Here is a 20,431-nt window from a genome sequence, read left to right on the forward strand (position 1 = left end):
TCCCTAAATACAAGGGCTGCTCTGAAAGTACTTCTTACAATGTTGGCCCACAATGTCAGAGGCAGATGGTGGTGGTACAGCAGTGGAGGTTGAACCTTCCTGCCAATAAGTCATTTATGTTGCCACAAAATAGATGCAGCAGAGAGCAGTCTGACAAAATGGTGTCTGACGTGGAAGTGTGTATGAAGGCAAAGACGTAGCACTGAATTTCTCCAGGAGGAAGAATCTGCATCCATTGATACCCATCAGTGTCAGCTTTCTGAGCAGTAGCAGAGACCAAACAGTGTGTGTTAGCACAGTGAAGGTTGGACTGCACGAACAACATTTTCCCAGCAACATCATCATCCTAGCAACTGTGAAACAGCTCTGTTAAATAGAGTTACTGTGCTCTTTGTTTCTGGTGTAGTTTCCACAGAAACAGATAGGAAGCATTACTTTTGGAGCAAGCTTTGTACTATTTGAATGCTAGGATCTTCATTCTTCAAACTGCATTCAAAGGAGACATTAGATTGACAATCTGTGATGTTCCACTGAAGAGAAGATTTCATCAAGGTTTCCCAAAGCTCTGAATGTTTGTCAGCAGCCCCACCACTCCACTAATAATGAGTGCAACTACAGGTACAGCAAGACTTCGTCCCTCCTTGGTGTTCTCATGGCCTCAACAACAGGTTTTCCTAGCACTTCCCCACTAACAAGTGGAAAGTAGGGTTTGCATTTATCCTAAAGACTACTTGTTATGTGTTTTAAACCTAAAATTTGTCCACCAACTACACTCTGACATTCTGAAACCAGCAGCTTGAATCTACATCACATTTTATGTAGCTGCAGAACTTAAAATTAATCACAACCTACAAGACAATACTTTGAATATTTTCTGTACTCTGCCAATAAATGCAGGTTATTTTTATTCCCATCTCTTCTTTCTGCTTCCTCCCTCCCCCTTTCCCCCAAATGATAGCTGTTTCTGAATTTAAAAAAAACAACCACATTACTCTTTTCTTAACCCCTGTATTTTTTTTTTCCAGTTCTGATATTGAAAAATCATTTTGTTTCATGATGCAACATTTTGAAAAGTCCATGACAATCCTCAGTGCAACTGGAAGTAGACTTCTCTTTCTTCAATCCCCCAAACAGGAAAAAAATCATTCTTGAAGCAGTGTATCCTTAGAGCTAGCAAGCTGCAATTGTTTCTGCTCTATTCAGTCTTCTTATGACAAATTCTAGTTCAGATACTATGGTAAAGAAGCCTGGAAGTTTTAGATATCACCTGAGAATTGGTTGCCCATAGACAAACTACAACCAAGTCTTGTTAGGACACCACAAATCTCTTAAATCTTTGTTGTTAAACACAGAGAATAGTCTCCTGGGTTACAGCATGCTAATGAGAAATTGAAATTAGCATCAAGATAATCCTGGGTATGGTGGGCAGGAGGCCTCTTTTTTGTTGCACTACTCAAGGCAGTATCTTTCATCCTGTGCCTTTTGGAGAATCCTAGAAGAATTCTTTGATTGCGACCCCCACCTTCCTCTGCATCTGTGCTTACACCTTCCTTGTGGGTAGGGATTTAACACACTCTAAAAACAATTTCCTTCTGTGTCTCTGGACCCTAGTGCTCTAAGCTTCTTGGGTCAATCAGCAGCTTGCTTTTTGCCTTGTGCATTTTCTTAATCTTTATTTTGGCATGGTCTGCAATTTGATAGCAAAGAATATATTAGATAAATTAGAACAAGGTATAAAGGAAGAAAGAGCTGAAAGTTCTTTTTCCTGCTCCCAGCTTCCCACCCATAACTGAGAACAAATTTAAATCCAAAGAATACTCTAAATTAAACTAAAGCTACAGTAAGCACTTAAAGGCTTGGATATGTCACCACACTGCCTACACATTTTGCAGACCAATATATTTCAGTTTTCTGTTTTCCTTCTTATTCCCCAAGTTTTATTAGTACACCTGCTAAGTAACTCGGGCATCAATATCATCCTACTAGCACTGCTAATTTCATTCAAAGTGAATTGGAGAAAAAAAAAAAAGGCAAGTATCTGAACATGTGTCAAGGGCAGAATCAAGCTCTTAAATCTTGCCCAAAATTTTCTATTTGCAGTTACTTTCATTTGTTGTGGAATTTCACATGATTTAGGTGTTCCTAAAGTCACTACTTGGCATCTCAGAACAGAAAGCAGCACTGGTTACACAAGCTGAAACAAAAATGTTTGGTCTCCAAAAATGATGCTGCTGAGGAAACCGCAGCCTTTCAAAGGCTGTAACAGTATTATGGGAGAAGTGGGAGACAATCTCGTCCTGTAACCAAGAACATTCCAATAGCATAAATATTCCAGATTTAAAGAAGAAAAAAAAAAAGAAAAGAACCCCCCTTCCTTCTATTTGTAAGGTTGAGCTTCCTTCAGAAACAAAAAGTGTGCACAAACTAAGACACAGCACACATAGAACACAGCAGAAAACACACAGTGCTAAGGCAAAGTGTTCCCAGCAGCTCCTACAGGAAGACAAACTGCTGAACAGACTGTAAATACACTCATCCCATAGAAGAGGCAGAAATTTTGCTTCTCCTTTCACACAGTAGACAAGGACACAACACTGAAACTTACAGTAACATCTTTACAGTAACCTACTTGGACTGAGTCTGCTTTGTAATATTTCTGATGGTTGCTCCTTCTTTCCCAATAATGGCTCCAACAAACTGCGTGGGGACCAACATCCGTAGAGGAACGTCTGACTGTGGTTTCTGCCGCGCGGTTGCGCTGGGTGAGCCCTGCCTTGGAGGGCCCCTCTGTCCAAATCCACGCCGTCCCTGGGGATGTTGCTGCGGAGGTTGCTGTGCCGCCATTTCATCAGGGATATACGCAACTTTCAAGGAATAGTTTTCAAGCTGAAACCCGTTCAGTTTTTCTATTGCTCTGTTTGCAAAGGGGAGAAGAGTAGGAGGGGGTTGGGAGAAAAAAATAAGAAGAAAGTCACAGGTGGGACACCATAAGAATGAGAAATCATTCAGATGTAGCCTTCCACACTTCCCAAGTAAAACAAGCTAAAAATCTGTTCCCAGGTGAAAGCTTATATTCAATTGTTTATTTTTTTAATCTAAATCTTGACTGAAGACAGTAAAGTTACCATATTAAGAACTACAAGTTAGCTCTTGCTTGCTCTGGGCTTCTGTGCACTTTAAAGGTTTTGCTGGTGCAGCCCTATCAGCAAAACCTCACAGGAGACAAGGCTTATATACTCAAAAGCATTCTTTTGCCTGCTGTAATTTAAATCAGTTTCCCAAATAGAATTAAATCTGCACCAGAGGGAAAACTTTTTAGCTGATATCACAGCACCTTCATTAGAGTTTTTGCCAGCACAGCTATTTGGCTGGAGGTTTTTTGCACTAACTGACATAGCTATGACAGAAAAAGATAGGAAAAACCGCTCGCGCTTCGTTCTCAGCAGGAGAGAAAGTATTCAAAGCCAGTCAATGGCACTTGAAACATCAGCTTACCAACCAGTTATGGATTAAAAGTTAACCAACAAATTAAAACTAATGCATCTTTGCTCTTGATCGATGAAAAGGTGTTTGAAGACATGGTGTTTCAAGATCTATTCTGCCCTTTAGACCACACCATCCCACTGCACTGAGTAGAGCACATCCTCAGCATAACACTGAACACTTGAAGGCCACTCAGACATTGGCTACATTTAGTAGAGGCCCCCGGCTACTGGAAGCTTTAAATCTGAATCTCTTGGTGGATCAGTTGGCAAATCATTGCTGGTTTCCTGTAGAGGGAACACCATAGGACAGGCATATTGCAGCAGGTTATTTTTACCTAATACAAAAATACCCTGGTCACCTATGCTCTAAGCAGCACCCACAAATAAAGTAGCTCCCATGCCCCTTCGTAGCCCTGAGGACATTATGATAACAAGGAGAGACCATCATCTGTAAACAGCCTTTTCAATTAAGCAAAGTCCCACATACACAGGTCAACCTGACCCAGCCTCCTCTCTGCAGAAGCACAACTCCAGGGCCCAAAACAACTGATTTCTGAAAGGTAGACAACCTTGCACTTGCAAGCAGAAGAGGACGTGTCAATAAAATTGAAGATCCAGGAAGCAGTAGGGATAACTAAGCTACCCACAACATGCTGGAAACATATTAGTATAAGCTTCATGCATCTATTTGAAAAAGTTTGAGTTTGACCACAGAAGGCACGTTATTGACATTATCAGAAATGCCATATACTGATATCACTGAACCGTGCATCGATCTGGGAGTAGTTTATGAACACCAGGCTTAATCTAGGACAAAGAAAATTACTAAGAGACTTTGCTTAAAGGTTAAATTAAAAACATTTGTGAGAGGGAGGGAGATTCGTATTGCATATAAGGAATTCCACCAACATTTTCTTTTAATAGTAACTCATAGTAACCATACACTCTGGAGCAAGGTCTTGGAGATACAGAAACTGAATCTAGTTTTCACATGTGTGTAGCGACAGCTGGTTTACAACACACTGCTCCCCAGGACTACTTTACTCCTTCGTCTGCCACAGTGATACAAGGCCAACCATTTCCAAGGGCAGTTAGCAAAGTACTGCTCACCTCCCAGGTGTCCCCATTGACCGTCAGGCCCCTGGCCTCAAACCACTATTGGAAGAGAGCAGCAGCCGTGCACAGAAGTGGTACCAAGACAATGACCTTCAGGTACAGTAAAGAGGATAACATACACCCTCACATCTCAGGGAGTAAACCGCTGTCTGTGAAATACTCCAATAGGACAGTGAAGAGCTTACAAAATTAATTCTTGTCTTTGGAGCAGCATCTAATAAGGGTTGGTAATAAATAAGGCCTAAGGCAATCCCACTGAACAAAAGAAAAGCAAAATATTGAATAACTGATCACTGCTCATTAAATACTTCTATTCACCAAACGAGACAGAAGTCCTCTGGGGATGGAATGGAAGTGTAATTGTTCCCATAATGGGAGAATCTCCTACAGCATATGGCAGAAGAGAGCTGGATTAAAATTTGCTGAGGTCATTTCAAAGCTGTCGCTTCTGAATTTCTACTCCACAGCCCAGAGAGCATTTTATTACACAAAATGCTGTTTGCAAGAACAGAAAAGACTGAGCAGTACTACTAATGAAACTTGCTGTCCTTTGGATTTGTCTCTCAAGTTTCAGCACAGAGTAGTAACGCTGAAAAGGCATTTCCCCAAAGTGGGTCTCTCTTGGTGGAGATATTATTTGGGGAAGGGGTATGAAGTCTCATCTTCTCATGTAACCTGAAAGAGAGTTCTCACTGATTGCAAATATCTGCAACCTCTATTTACGGTTTGAGCTTTTCTGAAATCAGCCAAGAAGCTGAAAAGCTGTGGGGAAGGGGAATGGCACCATCAGCCAGAGCAGTTGCCCAAGCCCTGTTTCTTTTGGAATCAAACGTCAAGATGTTGAAGAGATGAGCTCCAACCATTTTGCTGGTAGGCAGCAGATTGACATTCATACCAGCTCATTCCCTTCCATGCATTCATTTGACAAGTTCAGACACTGCTTCTTTCCTAAAGTGCTTCCAGCTTCTCTGGCTTTAAAACTTCCTAGGGCAGAATCCCAGCACTTACAAAATCCTACATTAAACCAGTGCAAGAGGCATCCCACTCTTCTGAGAAGTAACAGGGGAGGAAAAGACTAGGCTTTTGTTTGCAACCAACCTACAGACACATCATGTTGTCACAACAGATATTATAAAGTAACAATTGACATATACCATACTTCCTCTGGAAAGAATTTGAGTTTTTCTGCTTAAAAGCAATTTATAAACTGTTAAGCATTTCTATGAGATATTCTATATGACTTAAAACTTGAAACAAACTGAGAAAAGCTCATTTTTCCGTTTTGGGAAAAAAAAAAAACAAAAAACCAATCATATCAGCAGTACACAATCCTCCCTGGCTACCAAAGCCATATGATGAGAAGGGGAGAAAAAATATCAAATACTGAACAGGTTGGTTTTGAGCAGGCATTTGGAAGCAAGCATGATTTAAAGCTCGCTTCTCAAGCTAGATAGCAGGGGTGTGCACCTGAGCACGTAGAAATATTCAGTGGCATCACTGGTTTGACTAGTTCAGATACATACAGAGAAAAGTTTAAAATATGCCATACTTATTGCCTTTTTTGCAGTCCACCAAAAGATACATTAAATCCACTCCTTTCTTCCAAGTATATCCTCTTACACGATGACCACCTCAGAACCTCCAACTACACCACCTCTGCCTTTCAGCAAGGCCTCTCCTTTCCCAAACAGAGCTAAGGATCTCCCCTCCCATGATCACAGCTATGAAGATGTCACAGGTTACCTCTGTCAGAAGTCATTGCTGGTACTCACCACCTTTTACATGAGGGCTAAAAGCCTCACAGAGACTTAATGAGTATGGAGATGGAGAAACCTTCAGTAAGCTTCCTCACCAAGGAGTAACTTCCATGCCCAAAATCTTTTTTTTTTTTTTTTTTTTTAATTAAGATAATGGGGAAAACTGAAAGCACTTACCTTTCAAATGCCAGCAAGAGCTGGCAGAAATCTCACTGTAGTTCCTCTTTTTTTTTTTATAAAATAAAACTAAATTTTTCAATGACCACTGTCTGTGCTCTGTTAGATTGTACTACAGCTTGGCTTGTAACTCTTACTCTTCAGGTAAGACCTACTCAAAAGAGGATCACTTTGTGAGGATGAAGCCACTAAATAAATACTCTGTTATGCAGTCAGTTGAGTTTTTCCCCCCATCAAAATTGCATCTTACTGCTGTCCTCTTGCGAGCTTCCTATGAGAAGATATTTGACCAGCCTTCTACCTTCTGATACTGGTAGAGGTTAAACATTCTAAATTAACAAATACAGAAGAAGCATCAAATCTTGTGCAGGTAATCATTCACCCATTGATAGCACAACAATGCTAAACACTAGATGGAGAACACATTTCACTCCCACATGCAGCTTATATATACACTACCTTTCATTTTTCCTCCCTAAGCAGATACATTTGCATACCAAGAAGACAGATTTACGTAGTAATCTTTCTTTGGCTGAACTTTTTTTTCCCCCCACATTAAGTAAAAATATAGTTTTCATTAGTATTTCTGAAAATAAAAACAAAGCAAAAGACAAATCTTAGCTTATAATCACATACCATTTAGAATTCTCAGTCTTATCGTTCCTATGGCAACGTTACCATCCTGATCCATGATGGTGTATGAAAATATTAGTTATGTGAACTCTTACCCATTTGTCAAAGATGCTTCCTTGTATGCACACACAGCTTTGTGCTTCAATGAAAGGGGTAACAACATTTGTTTTGTATATATTCTCATTAAAAAGCCATCATCAGCATCTTAAGTATATCTGCTTGTATCTGCTAAGACACAGACCTCCTCACATCACAGCCAGTAGTTAAAACACTCCATCAGTTATGAGACACAATCAGCAGCCATAGCTCAGTGATGAGGTGAAAAATAAGATATAAAAAATGGTCATCCAGCCCCATCCTGAAATAACAGGCACCCACTCCACAGACAGAAGACCAGCTTTGTATGGAAATCCCTTCCAAAAACCAGAGCTAAATTCTGTAGCACTCAATGCTTACACTCTGGAACATTTGGGGGAGAGAAAGAGAAGGCAGCATGACTGTGACAACGACAGCCACAGAGGTGGCCACAAAGACATGGTCAGCCCATCCTGGATCAACAAGGGAAGAAGAGGAGGGCGCTTTAGCCAGCAGGTCACCTCAAGACACACATGTTTCAGGGTGAACACCAAGCCAGCACTGCATGATCTGGGCTCTGCCACTTGCCCTCTCTACTTCTCTCCCAGATATCCCAGAATCCATCACAACAGTAACTGCATGTTTAAGAGCAGTGCATGTATACTTGTTAAGACTCTAATTTATGAGAATGATAGGGCTTTGAGTTGGAACAACTCCTTCCTCCTTCTAGCCACTTGCAAGAGGAGTGGTTTGAGGTCACAGAGCTCCCCAGACAGTCCCAGATTTCTTCTCACTATCCTGGGAGCAGAGTTCTTACTGCTTGCCCTATGCCTCTCTGCAAACCTCTTTGCCTAACTAGTCTGACTTTCCTAAAAAGTACATAGACGTTCATGACAGCATTCCAGTCACATGAGCTGTCTCACAAAGTTGCTGTGATTGCAATGAGACCATGGCTCTGTGACTGCACACAGATCCTTAGTTCTTCCTGTTTACTTCTCGTGCTGTGTACACTTGTATACATGCACTTAAGAGAAGTAAAGGGAGCAGAGTATGCAGGTTTCCCTAGAGAAGTGAGCAATTTCTACACGCCCTTGAGATGGCTGACATCCTGACCCGTGATGCTGTGGTCATGAGAGGTAGATAAGGAACATTTGTCACTATTCTGGTTGGCCTGGCTTATTCTCCCACTCACTGCAATGGCATAGCATTACCTCTTTGGACCGACCTCTCAGCTCCTTCAGTTTAGAACCAGAACTGCAGCACCAGTCCAGAAAATGGGGGAGAAGAAAACCTCTGCCACAGCAAGTAAGACAAGGAAAGCTCAGTTTCCAACTTGGCCAAAACTAGGAGTTATATTCAAAAGTAACATCCTTCAAACAATACACGCCACGTGTTTAAACTGCATATCACAAGTTTAAATCAGAACCAGGTTGTGGTGCAGCACCATCACTGCACCATTCCATCAGTACACAGCCCCTTCTATTCAGAAGGGAAGCAGTGAGCTTAGCCTGTTTTGTTGTCACCAACCATGAGGTTAGCATGTGTGCAAAAGGTGTAAAACACACTGAGAATTGGGGAGCCACTGCATACAGCACCATAGGCATTGCATGATCTCTTTGTCTTTGTCACGTGTGCAGGATGCTGTGATGTGCTAGCAGCACTGCCAATAGCAATATTTGCCCTAAGCTGCTTTATCTCAACATACAAAACTTTTTGTTAGCTGTTGATTCCCAGCCAGCCTGAGCAACTTTCAAATAAGTATTTCTTGTTACTCCCGCTACTGCATGGGCTGACCAGTGCTGACTTCTATCAGATGTCAAACACTCACGTACCACTCCTCCCTTCTAAAGCCACTGCTGTCTACCACAACCATCCAAGAAGCACAACTAAGTCGTGTCTCGCAAAAACACTCAACTGAAACACCAGTGTCCCTAGAGATCAGCCACACGTGCCCTGTGGTGATTCTACCTGGCAATTCCTCACTGCTTTCACCAGAAGAACATCCATCTGGCCACTTGGGTTGGTTTTTTTCCAGTAGCTGAAGAGTTACAACCTGAACCAACATTTTCTTGGCATACATTAACTAATCCCTTAGGTAGGCCTGAGTCTCTGTCACAGTATTCACAAAAGCAAATTCAAGGCTCATGCACTTGCCCTACATGCTCAAGGCAAACACACTACGTGTCATCGTTCATCTTGCACTACATCTGGTCCTCCACCAATGTCTATAATGTCTACTACTTCACCTGCTTCAAACTCAAGGTACCTTCAATTATTTTTTCATGCAATTTCTCATGCAAAACCAGATTATTTGTTTTTAATCTCAATCACTTCCTCACAGACTCAACTTACTGTGGCATTTTTCTCAGGATTATCCACAAAATTTAACAAATATTGTCTAAGGGAGAAGAAATTGCACTTTGCTGTCCTCAGCTTCAGAATGTAGTGCACAAATCCAGGAAACCACATCACAGGTGGCAGATCAAATTTATGCATCACGCTTCTTTCCGTGGCGCTTTTGGTACTTCCTCATTACATTTTTGAAGAGGTAACTTACAACCAATTTCTAACACTGCACCCCACTGGACTCCTTCGGAACAAGAAATCCAGCATATTTTTAAATTATTTTGCAGCAGAATTAGAAGAAACAAAAGATTACAGAGAGGAAAATATCAACTCAGGTTCTGAGGAGGTAAGTTCAATAGTGATTTGAAGAAAAGTAGTTTCCTTCAGTTCCAGTACTGACAAGCAACCTAACATTTGGACATATGACTTGTGTTGCTTTCAAGTTGCACGGAACTCATAAATGCTTAAGTGTACAAATGTATTTCATCTGTAATTTTGTATTAATGCATACCATCAGCATAGCCTACGTCTTTAATGCTCATTCTAGTTAGCCACAAGGTGGCAGAAATTTCAAAGTTAAAAAAGGAAATTCATTGCAGGCTGTTCCCTTGGGTATGGTTTTGTTTAACCTGCTATAATTAAAAAGGAGGGGGGGAAAAAAGTGGTTGAGTCTCCAAATTAGAAATTAAGAAAAAGAACTAGAGTTCCTAGCTACAAAGGAAAAGCAAATTTAAACCTATAGCATAAGAAATAATATCAATATTCAAAGGGAAATTATACAACTGTTGGTTAAGAAAACATTTTGGTTTTAAATTTTAAGATCTAGATTAAAAAAATCATTGATTACTGAAGACATAAGCAAACAAAATAAGCAGATAAGCAAATCAGCTATAGCGTGACAGCTGGTGCTGGGACACCAACCATTCTGAGAGAGTCATAAGCTTGGCAAAAGCCATAATCACGAGCACACAGAGAGAGGAATCCTCCCAGCCCCTACCTGATCAATGGCCTTTCAACCCTCTCTACACAAATAATTTTACCCAAATTTTCAATTTTATCTGACACAAACACACACTCTGGACGTGTAGGAAAAGTTGATGACAGAAAATAGCAAACACTAAGGTAAAGCACACAAGACTTGGCAAAGAGGCTTTCTTAAAGCGGTATCACTCGCATGATAATTTTACTGGTAGATTAATCAGAAGAAAAGATGCATATAAAATCTGAACATGAACTGCAACATGTAAGCCAGCCTACAGCAGCAAATACTAATATACTTACTGTCTAGCCTGGTCCTTATTGCCATATGTTACATTTACAACTGCAGTCTCTGTGTCAGTGTTCACTAGAGAGGAAAACAAAAGGAAAGAAGGTAAATTTAGCATGCATTCACTTCTTACTACAAATTTAAAAGCAATTTGAGGTCAGAGTGCCTACCTTGCTCACAGTTTTCCACTGTTCCATACTGAGCTAACAAACTGTCCAACACCTAACAGAGGGGGGAAGAAATAAAAGGTTTCAATTTCAAAATTGTTAACAAAAGACTAATTACACTAAAATTTATAATGATTTTATCAGAACGTGAGCATTCAAGACAACTTCTCTGATAAGCTATAAGTCATATCAGCTTGGAAAGAGTAAGCATGCATTAGTTACATTTGTTCTGAATTCAGAAAATCCACACAAAACTTGACAAATTTGAAAACAAAGAACACAGCTAAAGCAATATAATACCTAAGTCCCAGCTTTTTGGGAATAAACCTTGAAACCACCTGTTCACAGTGCGGGGCAAAACAGAGTCAGGAATAATTACTCTTTGGTTTCATAGGAAAGTGTTATCCTCCATTCTAAAGGAATCAATAGCAAGAACATCCTCACAGTTATTGAGAGTCACATTTCATTTGTCCATTGGTAGAAAGTCAGGAAGAAAACAAGTGGGGAAAAAAACACAAGAAGAGGCAGCTGAAAAAAGTAGTTTCATGAGGCCATAATTAATTTTAGTCCAGTCAATTGGAAAATGAAAGGGCAAGAAACAATCACATCTTTAGAAAAATCAAGGTATCAGAGCATTCAAATAAAAAGACCAAAATACACATTGATAGCCCTTCTAAAATCCAGATGGTGTAAACTTGACTTTCCTCCTGCAGAGAAATACTGTTCCATACTGTTCCACAGTGGCTAGCACAGAACACGAGTATACCACTGTGCTCTGTTGTGTCTAGTGTTTTGTTCTGAGAATTAAAATGATGCTGCAGAAGCAACCAATTTAAACTAAGAAGTTAGAAAAGCCTTCGTGATCCCCTAAGAGTTTTTTCTGCTACTCCTCAAATTCTAGAGTCTGAAACTAAGAACACATTTACTCCGAAATTCACTAAATATTTCTGATAGCAGAGAAGTTCTGGGGCATCAGAAGAAATGAGAAGCCTGGGGGAAAACCTTTGGAGACCATTTAAACGATCACCAAGACAAATGGGACCTGGGAGGTCTTACAGCTCAGGGTTGCACATCAGCACAAGCCTGGAGGGTCACTGCATGTGACTAGTGAAAAGCTTTCTGCTAGAGATGGCCCAAATGATAATTTTTCCTCAGTTGAGATCAACAGATGAGCAGGAGTGAGTGCTTCAAAAACAAGCAAAAGCAAGCCAAGTCCCTGGCTCAGAGACCCACTTTGAGATGTTTACTGGAAACAGGATACTGAAGAGTTCATTAGTCAGAAAAAAGCAATTTTTGTCCCTACAGTATGTCAACACCAGCGCTGTACTACACAGAAGACTGCATTACAAGTGTGAGCTAATGTTTTAGTGATTTATGACAAATTTTGATTACATTTGAACTCCACAGCCCACCCTAGCCAAAAGCTGCATGATTTCAAAAATTACTGAACTTCATTTCATTCATACGGGAGAAGAGCAATGCTGAAATAAAAGTTAAACGTTTTGCAATTTATTTCCACACTAAATTTATGTTCTGACTTAAGAATACATTTTAATGAAGAACCAGATTTTTAAAGTCACCATCTTCACCAGGAAAAGGAATGCTTTCAAGCTGAAACTATGCAGCATTCCAAAAGGTGTTGCATGCACTCCCAGAACTACTGCTTTCAGTACACTTAGAGTCAGCTATCAAAATGCTCTCAACATGTTCGACATGCATCTACTCCAAGAACCCTATGAAACAAAAGGCTCTTTTGCCAGCACTGAGGAATTGCTCAGTATTCAACATCCCACTCCTCTTCATCTGAAGTTCTCCAGTTATACTACTCCTTAATCCTCCTCTGAGCTATCTCAGAGAGAGCAGAGTGTGCATCTCAGAGCGTTAATTTAAGTGACTGGAGCTCCCATTTTCATTTTAATGGAGTTGAACCAAATCAAGCAGATTTGCGGTAAGCTTCCTTGGACAACTGGAACTTTAACAAAATACACAATCCCTGTTGAGTGAAGTAGAGTCGCTCTTAGCAGCACAGTCCCCATCACACACTCTTATTTTCATCTTGCTCATGTAAGAAGGTTGTAAGTGTAAGCGGCACCATCAAGACAGTCTGTTAAGCAGACTATTTGAAACATATTAGTAAAAAATGTATGAGAAGTGGTTGGGGGAGATGGGAGTGCATGCATCTATTTTCCAGGGATCAGCAAGCTTTGCTGTGGACACTATCAGAACCAATTCATCCAGCTGCTAAAAGCCACTGCAACTACTCAAAAACTAGACACTCCCCTCTTCCCCCCCCTCCATTGTAACTCACTGGCAAAACATAGAAATCCAGTCCCGCATGTTTCTTGCTTAACATCTATTTACTGTAACAGCCAGGTTCTGTTCACATCCCTCATTTTTTCACATTTCTCCTCATCCAGTCTTTTCCCCTCTCCTCAGTTTTTTTCCTCTAGTTCAAAGCCTCCTAATTCGGCTGCAAAACAAACATGTTTTGTTTAAGCTGCTCTTCCGTAATACTCTTGGTGTACAGCCTTGTTGGACCATCAGAACAAAATTCAAAGCCAAGTTGGTGGTGCAGCAGCAATTCTGATGAGCAGCTGAAAGGAGAAGTTTATTTGTATAAACTTTTCATCTAAGCTAGGGGGAAAAAAAGTCCTTGCTTCGCTTTTCTTGAGCTCTTGTTCTAGCAGTTGTCTAAATTGGGTCTCCTGCTCTTGTTATAGCACAGATGTCTCTCACACAAAAAAGCCGCAGTCTTATACTGTGGACTTTCATTCATCAGGCTTTAAAAGCCAGTTCTGACTTCATTATAAACAGCGTTACCCTACACCAAGCCCCACAGATTGCGGCTGCTCTACAAGTGCTGCCTCACAAGCAAATGTTACTCTTCAGCAGCACTGAGATCAGGAAGCCCACATCGAAATATTCCAGTTCTCACATAGATTTCATGGGTTTAGAAGTGGAGCCCCTTTGAATGTGCCAGAAGAGCCTGTTCCTGCTCTTTTAGAGCACGCTATTTCATACATCCCTTCTTACTGTAGGTTTTCTGCCCTGTACCATGAACGGATTAGTCTCAAGGCATTAGGTCCATGAGAACAGTTTTCCATACTGTTTCCCACACACATACAACATACGAACCTTGAAGTATTACTGCAGAATCTGCTCATGTAAAGCAAACGCACTGTACCACCATCCTAATTTCTACAACTCCTAGCATGCTCAGGAGTTATAATTAGCAACTGAAATCACAGGTAGCAGAGGCAGAAATAGAGACGGGAAGATTAGGGTCATTCAGTAAAAGACTACGTGGATGTTTTTGGCTGCAAATGCTGAGTGTTCCAGGTGATTTAACAAAAAGAGAAAAAGGGAAAAAAAGGTCTGGCAACAATATGAGGAAAGAAGATGCTGGTGAAACGGCTTCTGTTTTCAGAGAAGAGAGTCAAGGTGAAAGAAAGGGAAAGAGCTGGGTGAGGCAATCCTGGTATAGCTCCAGATTTCAAGCCTGCTTGAAACACCGATGCCATCTGTACACCTTAGCTGTTCTGTATTTTCATGTCCACAAAAAATGCAATTTTAAAATACATTGATGCAACAAAACAACATGATGTAATCCCCACCAGGCCCTGGTGCACATCAGTGCACGAAGCAATGCCTCAGCAGAGCCACCTGCACTCACCCAGCCCCACAATTTACAGCAACGAGGAATTTGGAGCAGCTTCCTTCTGGCTTATGTACTCTTTTCATTGCTGAAACTTGTGTCCCCAGTAGGGGGCCCAAACAGCATGGCTTACAGAAAAAATTAAATGAGAAGCGCCTCATAAATCCCTGAGGAAGCTGTCATTTCTGAGAGGTGCAATTAGACAAGGCCGCACCACTGCTGAGGTGGTGCCAGGCTGGTCTGTCTGCTGCCTCAAGCCAGAGCATCAACTGAGCACCTTTGCTTCTTTTTTGGATTTTATTTTTTAAACCAAAAAAAGCAAGACCCCACAGGTCTCCTGTAGAGGCAAAGCAGGACAGGCATGGAGTATCCAAACCAGCACGAAGTCCGCTGGGGCAAAGCTGCTCCTTCAAAACATTATGAAGGCATTTGAATAGGCAAAGCCAGATTGCAGTGGCTCAACACATTGCAACATGTGGTGATGGTGTTTTTCATCTTGTAGGCCCTTCAGTCCCCAGTTTACTGTCTCGTGAAACCACGACCATAGTCTGGAAGAATCAGAAAAATAAGTCTGGAAGCTGCTGAAGTTATTGTTTGCACACACCAGAAAGGCAGTGCCTGAAAACAATAACTCTGGCTTATTTACCACATCCCATACAAACCCTGGAGTGAATTCTTCTCCTGGGAACTTACAGTTGTAACCAAATGTTCAAAACTATTAATAAGTTTACCCTATAATACAGTTCTGTTTAGGTGGCATTACCAGGGTTTTAAGAATGTAGAACTGAACCACAGAGAACAAACCCAAAATTGTCAGAAGGAACTACTAATTGAGTGACCAATTTGGACACCAAAGGCTTCATTTTCCACAGAGCTCAGCACTTCTGTGCATTCAAAGTGCAACTTCAAAGCTGCACAAAGCAGCAAGGAAAACCATGCATTTCTCCAAGAGGGAACCAAAGTTCTTGACAGGACAAACCAACCACGGGACACACCACAGGTGACTTGCAGCAGCTTCTGCCCAGTACGAGGCAGCTGAGGCATGGTATAGAATTCAGTTTTCCACAGCAGTCCCAACCAAAGGGGAGTGTTTTCCTGAAAGTCCTCAACTCACCATGCACTTTCTGAATTTTATTTCTTTTTTAATTTCCTGACCAAAGAACCATCCTCCTACCCCAAGCCAAGGTCCCTCCCCTACAGGGAGGAACAGCAGGCGTCATCTTCCCCTCACTCTCATTACTCCAATATCTGGAACATCTGATTAGAAAGAATAAATTAAGGGATGATGTGGGTTATATCAATTTCAGCATTTCAAATTAAGCAAAATAAATATAAGCAACTGGAAATAGATTTCAGGTACAGCATCACATGCAACCATAACTACAACCCTTGCAACTGATTTCACATACCACATGTTTACAACTAATTTCAGGTAACACTGCTCAAACATTTACATTTTTATACATAGACACATAAAATCAAAAGATGAGAGAAGTAAACGCTTTAAAGCCATAACAGTATTCAAGAACAACATTTAAAAGAACCTAAATCTGCTAAGTCAAAAAAAATAATCACACAGTATGGTTAGCATGATTCACAGATGGAGTAAGGTAGTTTCCAAAGAAAAACTTAAGAGGAATCCAACAAATGAAAGAAATGGGTTAAAATCACTATCTATGAAGATCAGCATCAGAAATACCTTCTCCCCCCTCTCCCCCCATTTTAGCATACAGATTTGTTATTGAATTCCCTCAGTGTGTTTTTCCAAGGGAGTTCTGAAAACAGAAGAAATTGCAAAATGAATTTTTGGGCCACAACACTGGAGGTGGAAATTAGGCCAGGTACTCAGTTTGGCAGGCTGAGCGTTCATGTGTGCTTTTGTGTTCCCACATCACACTCTGAGCTGGAAAATCTCCTGATCATGCGATAGGGAGGAAAGATTAGTGTGCATTACACTAAGGAGTTAGGGGATGCCAGAAAAATAAAAAATAAAAAGGAGGATCATATTATCAATGCTGACAAATAGCATTAAATAGTGTCCAAGGTTAGAAAGAGTGCATGAGAAATGGTTAGAGAAAGGTAAAAACTTATTAGATGCATGGGTGGCCTCCTTCGTAAAGAGATTAAAGGGAGCAAGATAACTCAGTTTGGAAAGGAATGAGAGGGAATATGATACAGGTATTATGAAATAACGAATCATGTAGAGATGGCCAAATTGGCAGCTTCTATTCACCCTTCATCTAAATTAAATGAAAACAAGTTTGAAAACAGAGAAAACTATTTAAGCAACGTTATCTGAATGCAATTAAGCACCACACAATATCTGCCGCAATATTAATCCCCTCTCTCCTCCCATTGAAACCACAGGAGGAGGGACAGATAACATCAGAGTTTATAAAACCAGGTGATCACTAATCCCAGCAGCCAGTGCTCCTGAGAGGTCGGGATGCATGCAGAGGGCTCTCTGCAAGCAGCTGGGCATTGTGGTGCTGCAGAAAGCAGCAGCACATCTCAGGCTGAGCCTCCAGCTCCCACACCAGCTCAAGCAGAAACACACCTCTGCTTCTACAAGCTCATTTAGAGCTTGCCAAAGACAGGGTACTCATGGGGGGAACGACAAAACTTTAACTGTGAAAAAGCATTACTACCCATTGAGTATCAGTTTCCCAACTTAGATTACATGGTAGACTGTACAAAAGCACAAGAGACAGCAAATTCTGAAAGAACATTTGGAAAACAGGCTGGGATAAAGGCGAGTTTTCTTCTTTCACTGTTTGAATGCAACCAGTGCTCCTTTGACAGGTCCTACACTATGCCTTAGACACTCGCGGCACAGGGCTGTCACAGTGCCTGCCGTGCAACTCTTCCATGGGGCAGGCTTTAGCATCCTGCTCTCTCATAAAAAGCCCTTTAGAAAACGGTCCAATTTTTCCTTCCCCCTTCCAAAACCTTTCACTCTTTCCAATTTTGCTGACTCAGTACCATAATGAGAAATGTGGTCTTTTTAACTGGGAAAAGTATTAGGGACAACTACACACTTCACTCTTTTCTACTGTGTGAACAGATGGAAAGGGCATATTTTGAAGCTATTTTCCAGTACTTATTAAAAATTCTTGATGCCATTTCCTTATCACTCTACAGGGCTGCTGTTAGTTTGATATGTTTTAGTTCAATATAATAATTTGTTCATTTAAAACAAAAATTAAACCTGCTTCTGCAAAGTTGGAAACCTGCAACTATGAAAGAAACCTGTCAGACTAAGACAAAGCAGTTTTTGAACCATCTTTTGGAAGCCATCAACAATTGCAAGTTCCAAGAGATCTCTGAACGACACAAGGATCATTTCACATGGCTGCATATATGAAAAGTGCTTCTCCTGCTACAGCTGTGTTGGTGCCTTTTAGAAACACACCCAGGTTTGATTCTAGGGCAAGTGTGTACCATATCCCAGCTGTAAGCATTTCCTCTAGAATCTGCTTGTAACTATCTGAAAGCGATAGAGCAAATCGGAGGGAAATCTTGTAAAATGGATTTAGGTCTCAGATTAACACAGATAAAAATAAAATATATTAGAACTCAGATGGTGCTCACATCCAAGTCATTCCTTCTACTACACACAAGACTCTGGATGAAAAGCTTCCAGGAAGTGTCCTTAACAACTCAGATCTCCTTATAACATAGGAAAAAAACCCATAAGATGGCTGAAGCATTTTACTAGATTTACAACTACAAGAGCCCCCCCATCCTTTACTTAAAAACAAGCCAGCCGTAAGATGCGTACCAGAAGCCCAAGTGACAGCACTGCTGTGGTTCAGACAGACACTTACCAGGAGGCTTGGCCTCTGAGCAACTGGTGTCTGAAACGTAAGGGACCACTACAGAGAGGTTACCTTCATTTTATATATATGGATTGCTGGATGTTTTCACGCAAAACTCTACCATCTGGCTGACAGTGCACGAAAGGTACTGTAACCGACCTCACCTACACTGTTACTATCCTGGCACAGCGAACACCTAAACCTTCATGCACATTATCAGTAGCAGCCTCGTAGCATAAGGTGCAGCTCAGTGACTTCAGTAGTCCCAGGTTTCGAGGACTGGAATTACTTTGAGACACAGTCAGGTCAAAACATAACTTACAATAAACCTGTGGACAGTACTAAAGCAGAGATGAGAGCCTTGCAAACAACAGCTATTAAGCACTGTGAAAGCCTTCCAGCTGAGGAAACATGAACCTCACAGCAAGTAAGGATCATGAGGCTTTTGGGGGCAGAAAATTTTTATGGTGAAAAACCAAACCACTGTCTAGCAGATACACAGATTCAGACAGAGATACATGCAGACAGTCATAAAAACAAAGGCTTTTTTTTTCTTAAAGCTAATTACAAAAAAAAAAAAGTTACTCAGAAGACCACCACAAGTTAAAGGGACATGACCATGAAATTTTGTTAACACACATTCAGCAAGATCAATGAGATTCTAAAGTGTGGCTTAAAGGATCCCAGCCTTATGGTCTATGCTGATACCATTTGACCTATGTATCTCCAAACAAAACAATTCAGTTTGAATACTGATGCTAGCTAACAGCTTGCAGCCTATCAATTACTTTTAAGTGTCAGTTGTGAATGAGCGATCAACTGACAAGCTAGATGCCTGGAACAACCCAAGGAGAAAAGCCACAACTAAATGATTTGCCCACAACTTGTGTTACTGTGCTTTAGAAGGAAGCTGTGTCCACCTCCTTGTGTTCAGAGCCTCCTATAAAAAAATTGGAAGTTTTCTATTTGTGGCCCCGTAAGGTGTATCAGTCACCACCTCCCTAATTTTATTGGGATGCCTCACTGTTAATTGGGAGAAGAGAAATAAGACTAAGGCAATGACAATGGAGGCAAGTTTACACTGTTCCACTTTCTTTGCAGTAATTATCACTTGATGATTGCATGACCTGAGAATTGAAGATCCTGGAAGTCATAGAGAAAAGAACAATTACAAACCAACATGTTGCAGGGTAGTTCAGTTTTTTTGTTTTCTAATTCAAGTGGGACTGCTTACCTGCAAAATATTTAGATCCTACAGTTGTTCAGACATATGTAGGAAGAAAGAGCACAAGACATCAAACACGCCACAGCAGAGGCCTGCTCTGGTACAGCTCCAGTGTCCCCACAGCAAAGTTTACACATAAGTCTGTCTTACATTTTGTAGTCAAGTTTTAAATCAAACTAAATAATCAGCTCCATCCTGCACATCACGTTTTAGCTGCTAAAAGAGCCATTAGAACTATCCTTCAAAAAAAAAAAAAAAAAAAAAAAAAAAAAAAAGGAGCTCTTGTACAAACATCTAAGCAGTTTGGTAGAACCAGGTGCCAGGAAAACACACTTTGCTTTAAATAAGCTTCCTTCCCTGAAAGCTGGGCACTCATTTTCAGTGCGATTTCCCTTGTGCCCCGACATGGGCACTGCAAGTCTTCAGCTAAAAAGCCCAGTCTTGTTTCACTACTGCACCACCATAGGTAGCTCTCCAAGCCATCCTCTGCTCAAAGTGCTCCAACTCACTACAACAATATTCCCTTGAATAGGGAACAAAAACACCTATATAAATGTATAGTAACAAATGAAGAGTAAAGGTGAACAATAATGAAGGGTACCAAGAAGTTGTATGCCATTTATCAGTTTCACATGTACTATAGAATGAATTACCTGCTCTTGTCAAAAGAGCTTCTCCTCATCAAAAAAAAAAAAAAAAAAATTACAATT

The 20,431-nt window shown here is 40.8% G+C and overlaps 1 protein-coding gene across 2 annotated transcripts in view; it reads right to left on the bottom strand.

Moving 5' to 3' along the window:
• Positions 1 to 20,431, bottom strand: part of IGF2BP3 (insulin like growth factor 2 mRNA binding protein 3) — a 102,987-nt gene that overhangs the window by 29,927 nt on the left and 52,629 nt on the right. For both annotated transcript variants that reach the window (XM_048950994.1, XM_048950995.1), the window contains exons 5-7: positions 11,027 to 11,078; positions 10,871 to 10,934; positions 2,630 to 2,914 (exon numbers count right to left, since the gene is read on the bottom strand). In XM_048950994.1, the coding sequence (XP_048806951.1) occupies positions 2,630 to 2,914; positions 10,871 to 10,934; positions 11,027 to 11,078 (401 nt within the window). The remainder of the gene's footprint in view (positions 1 to 2,629; positions 2,915 to 10,870; positions 10,935 to 11,026; positions 11,079 to 20,431) is intronic.

The sequence above is a fragment of the Lagopus muta genome, chromosome 7, assembly GCF_023343835.1.
Source record: "Lagopus muta isolate bLagMut1 chromosome 7, bLagMut1 primary, whole genome shotgun sequence".
NCBI lineage: Eukaryota > Metazoa > Chordata > Aves > Galliformes > Phasianidae > Lagopus > Lagopus muta.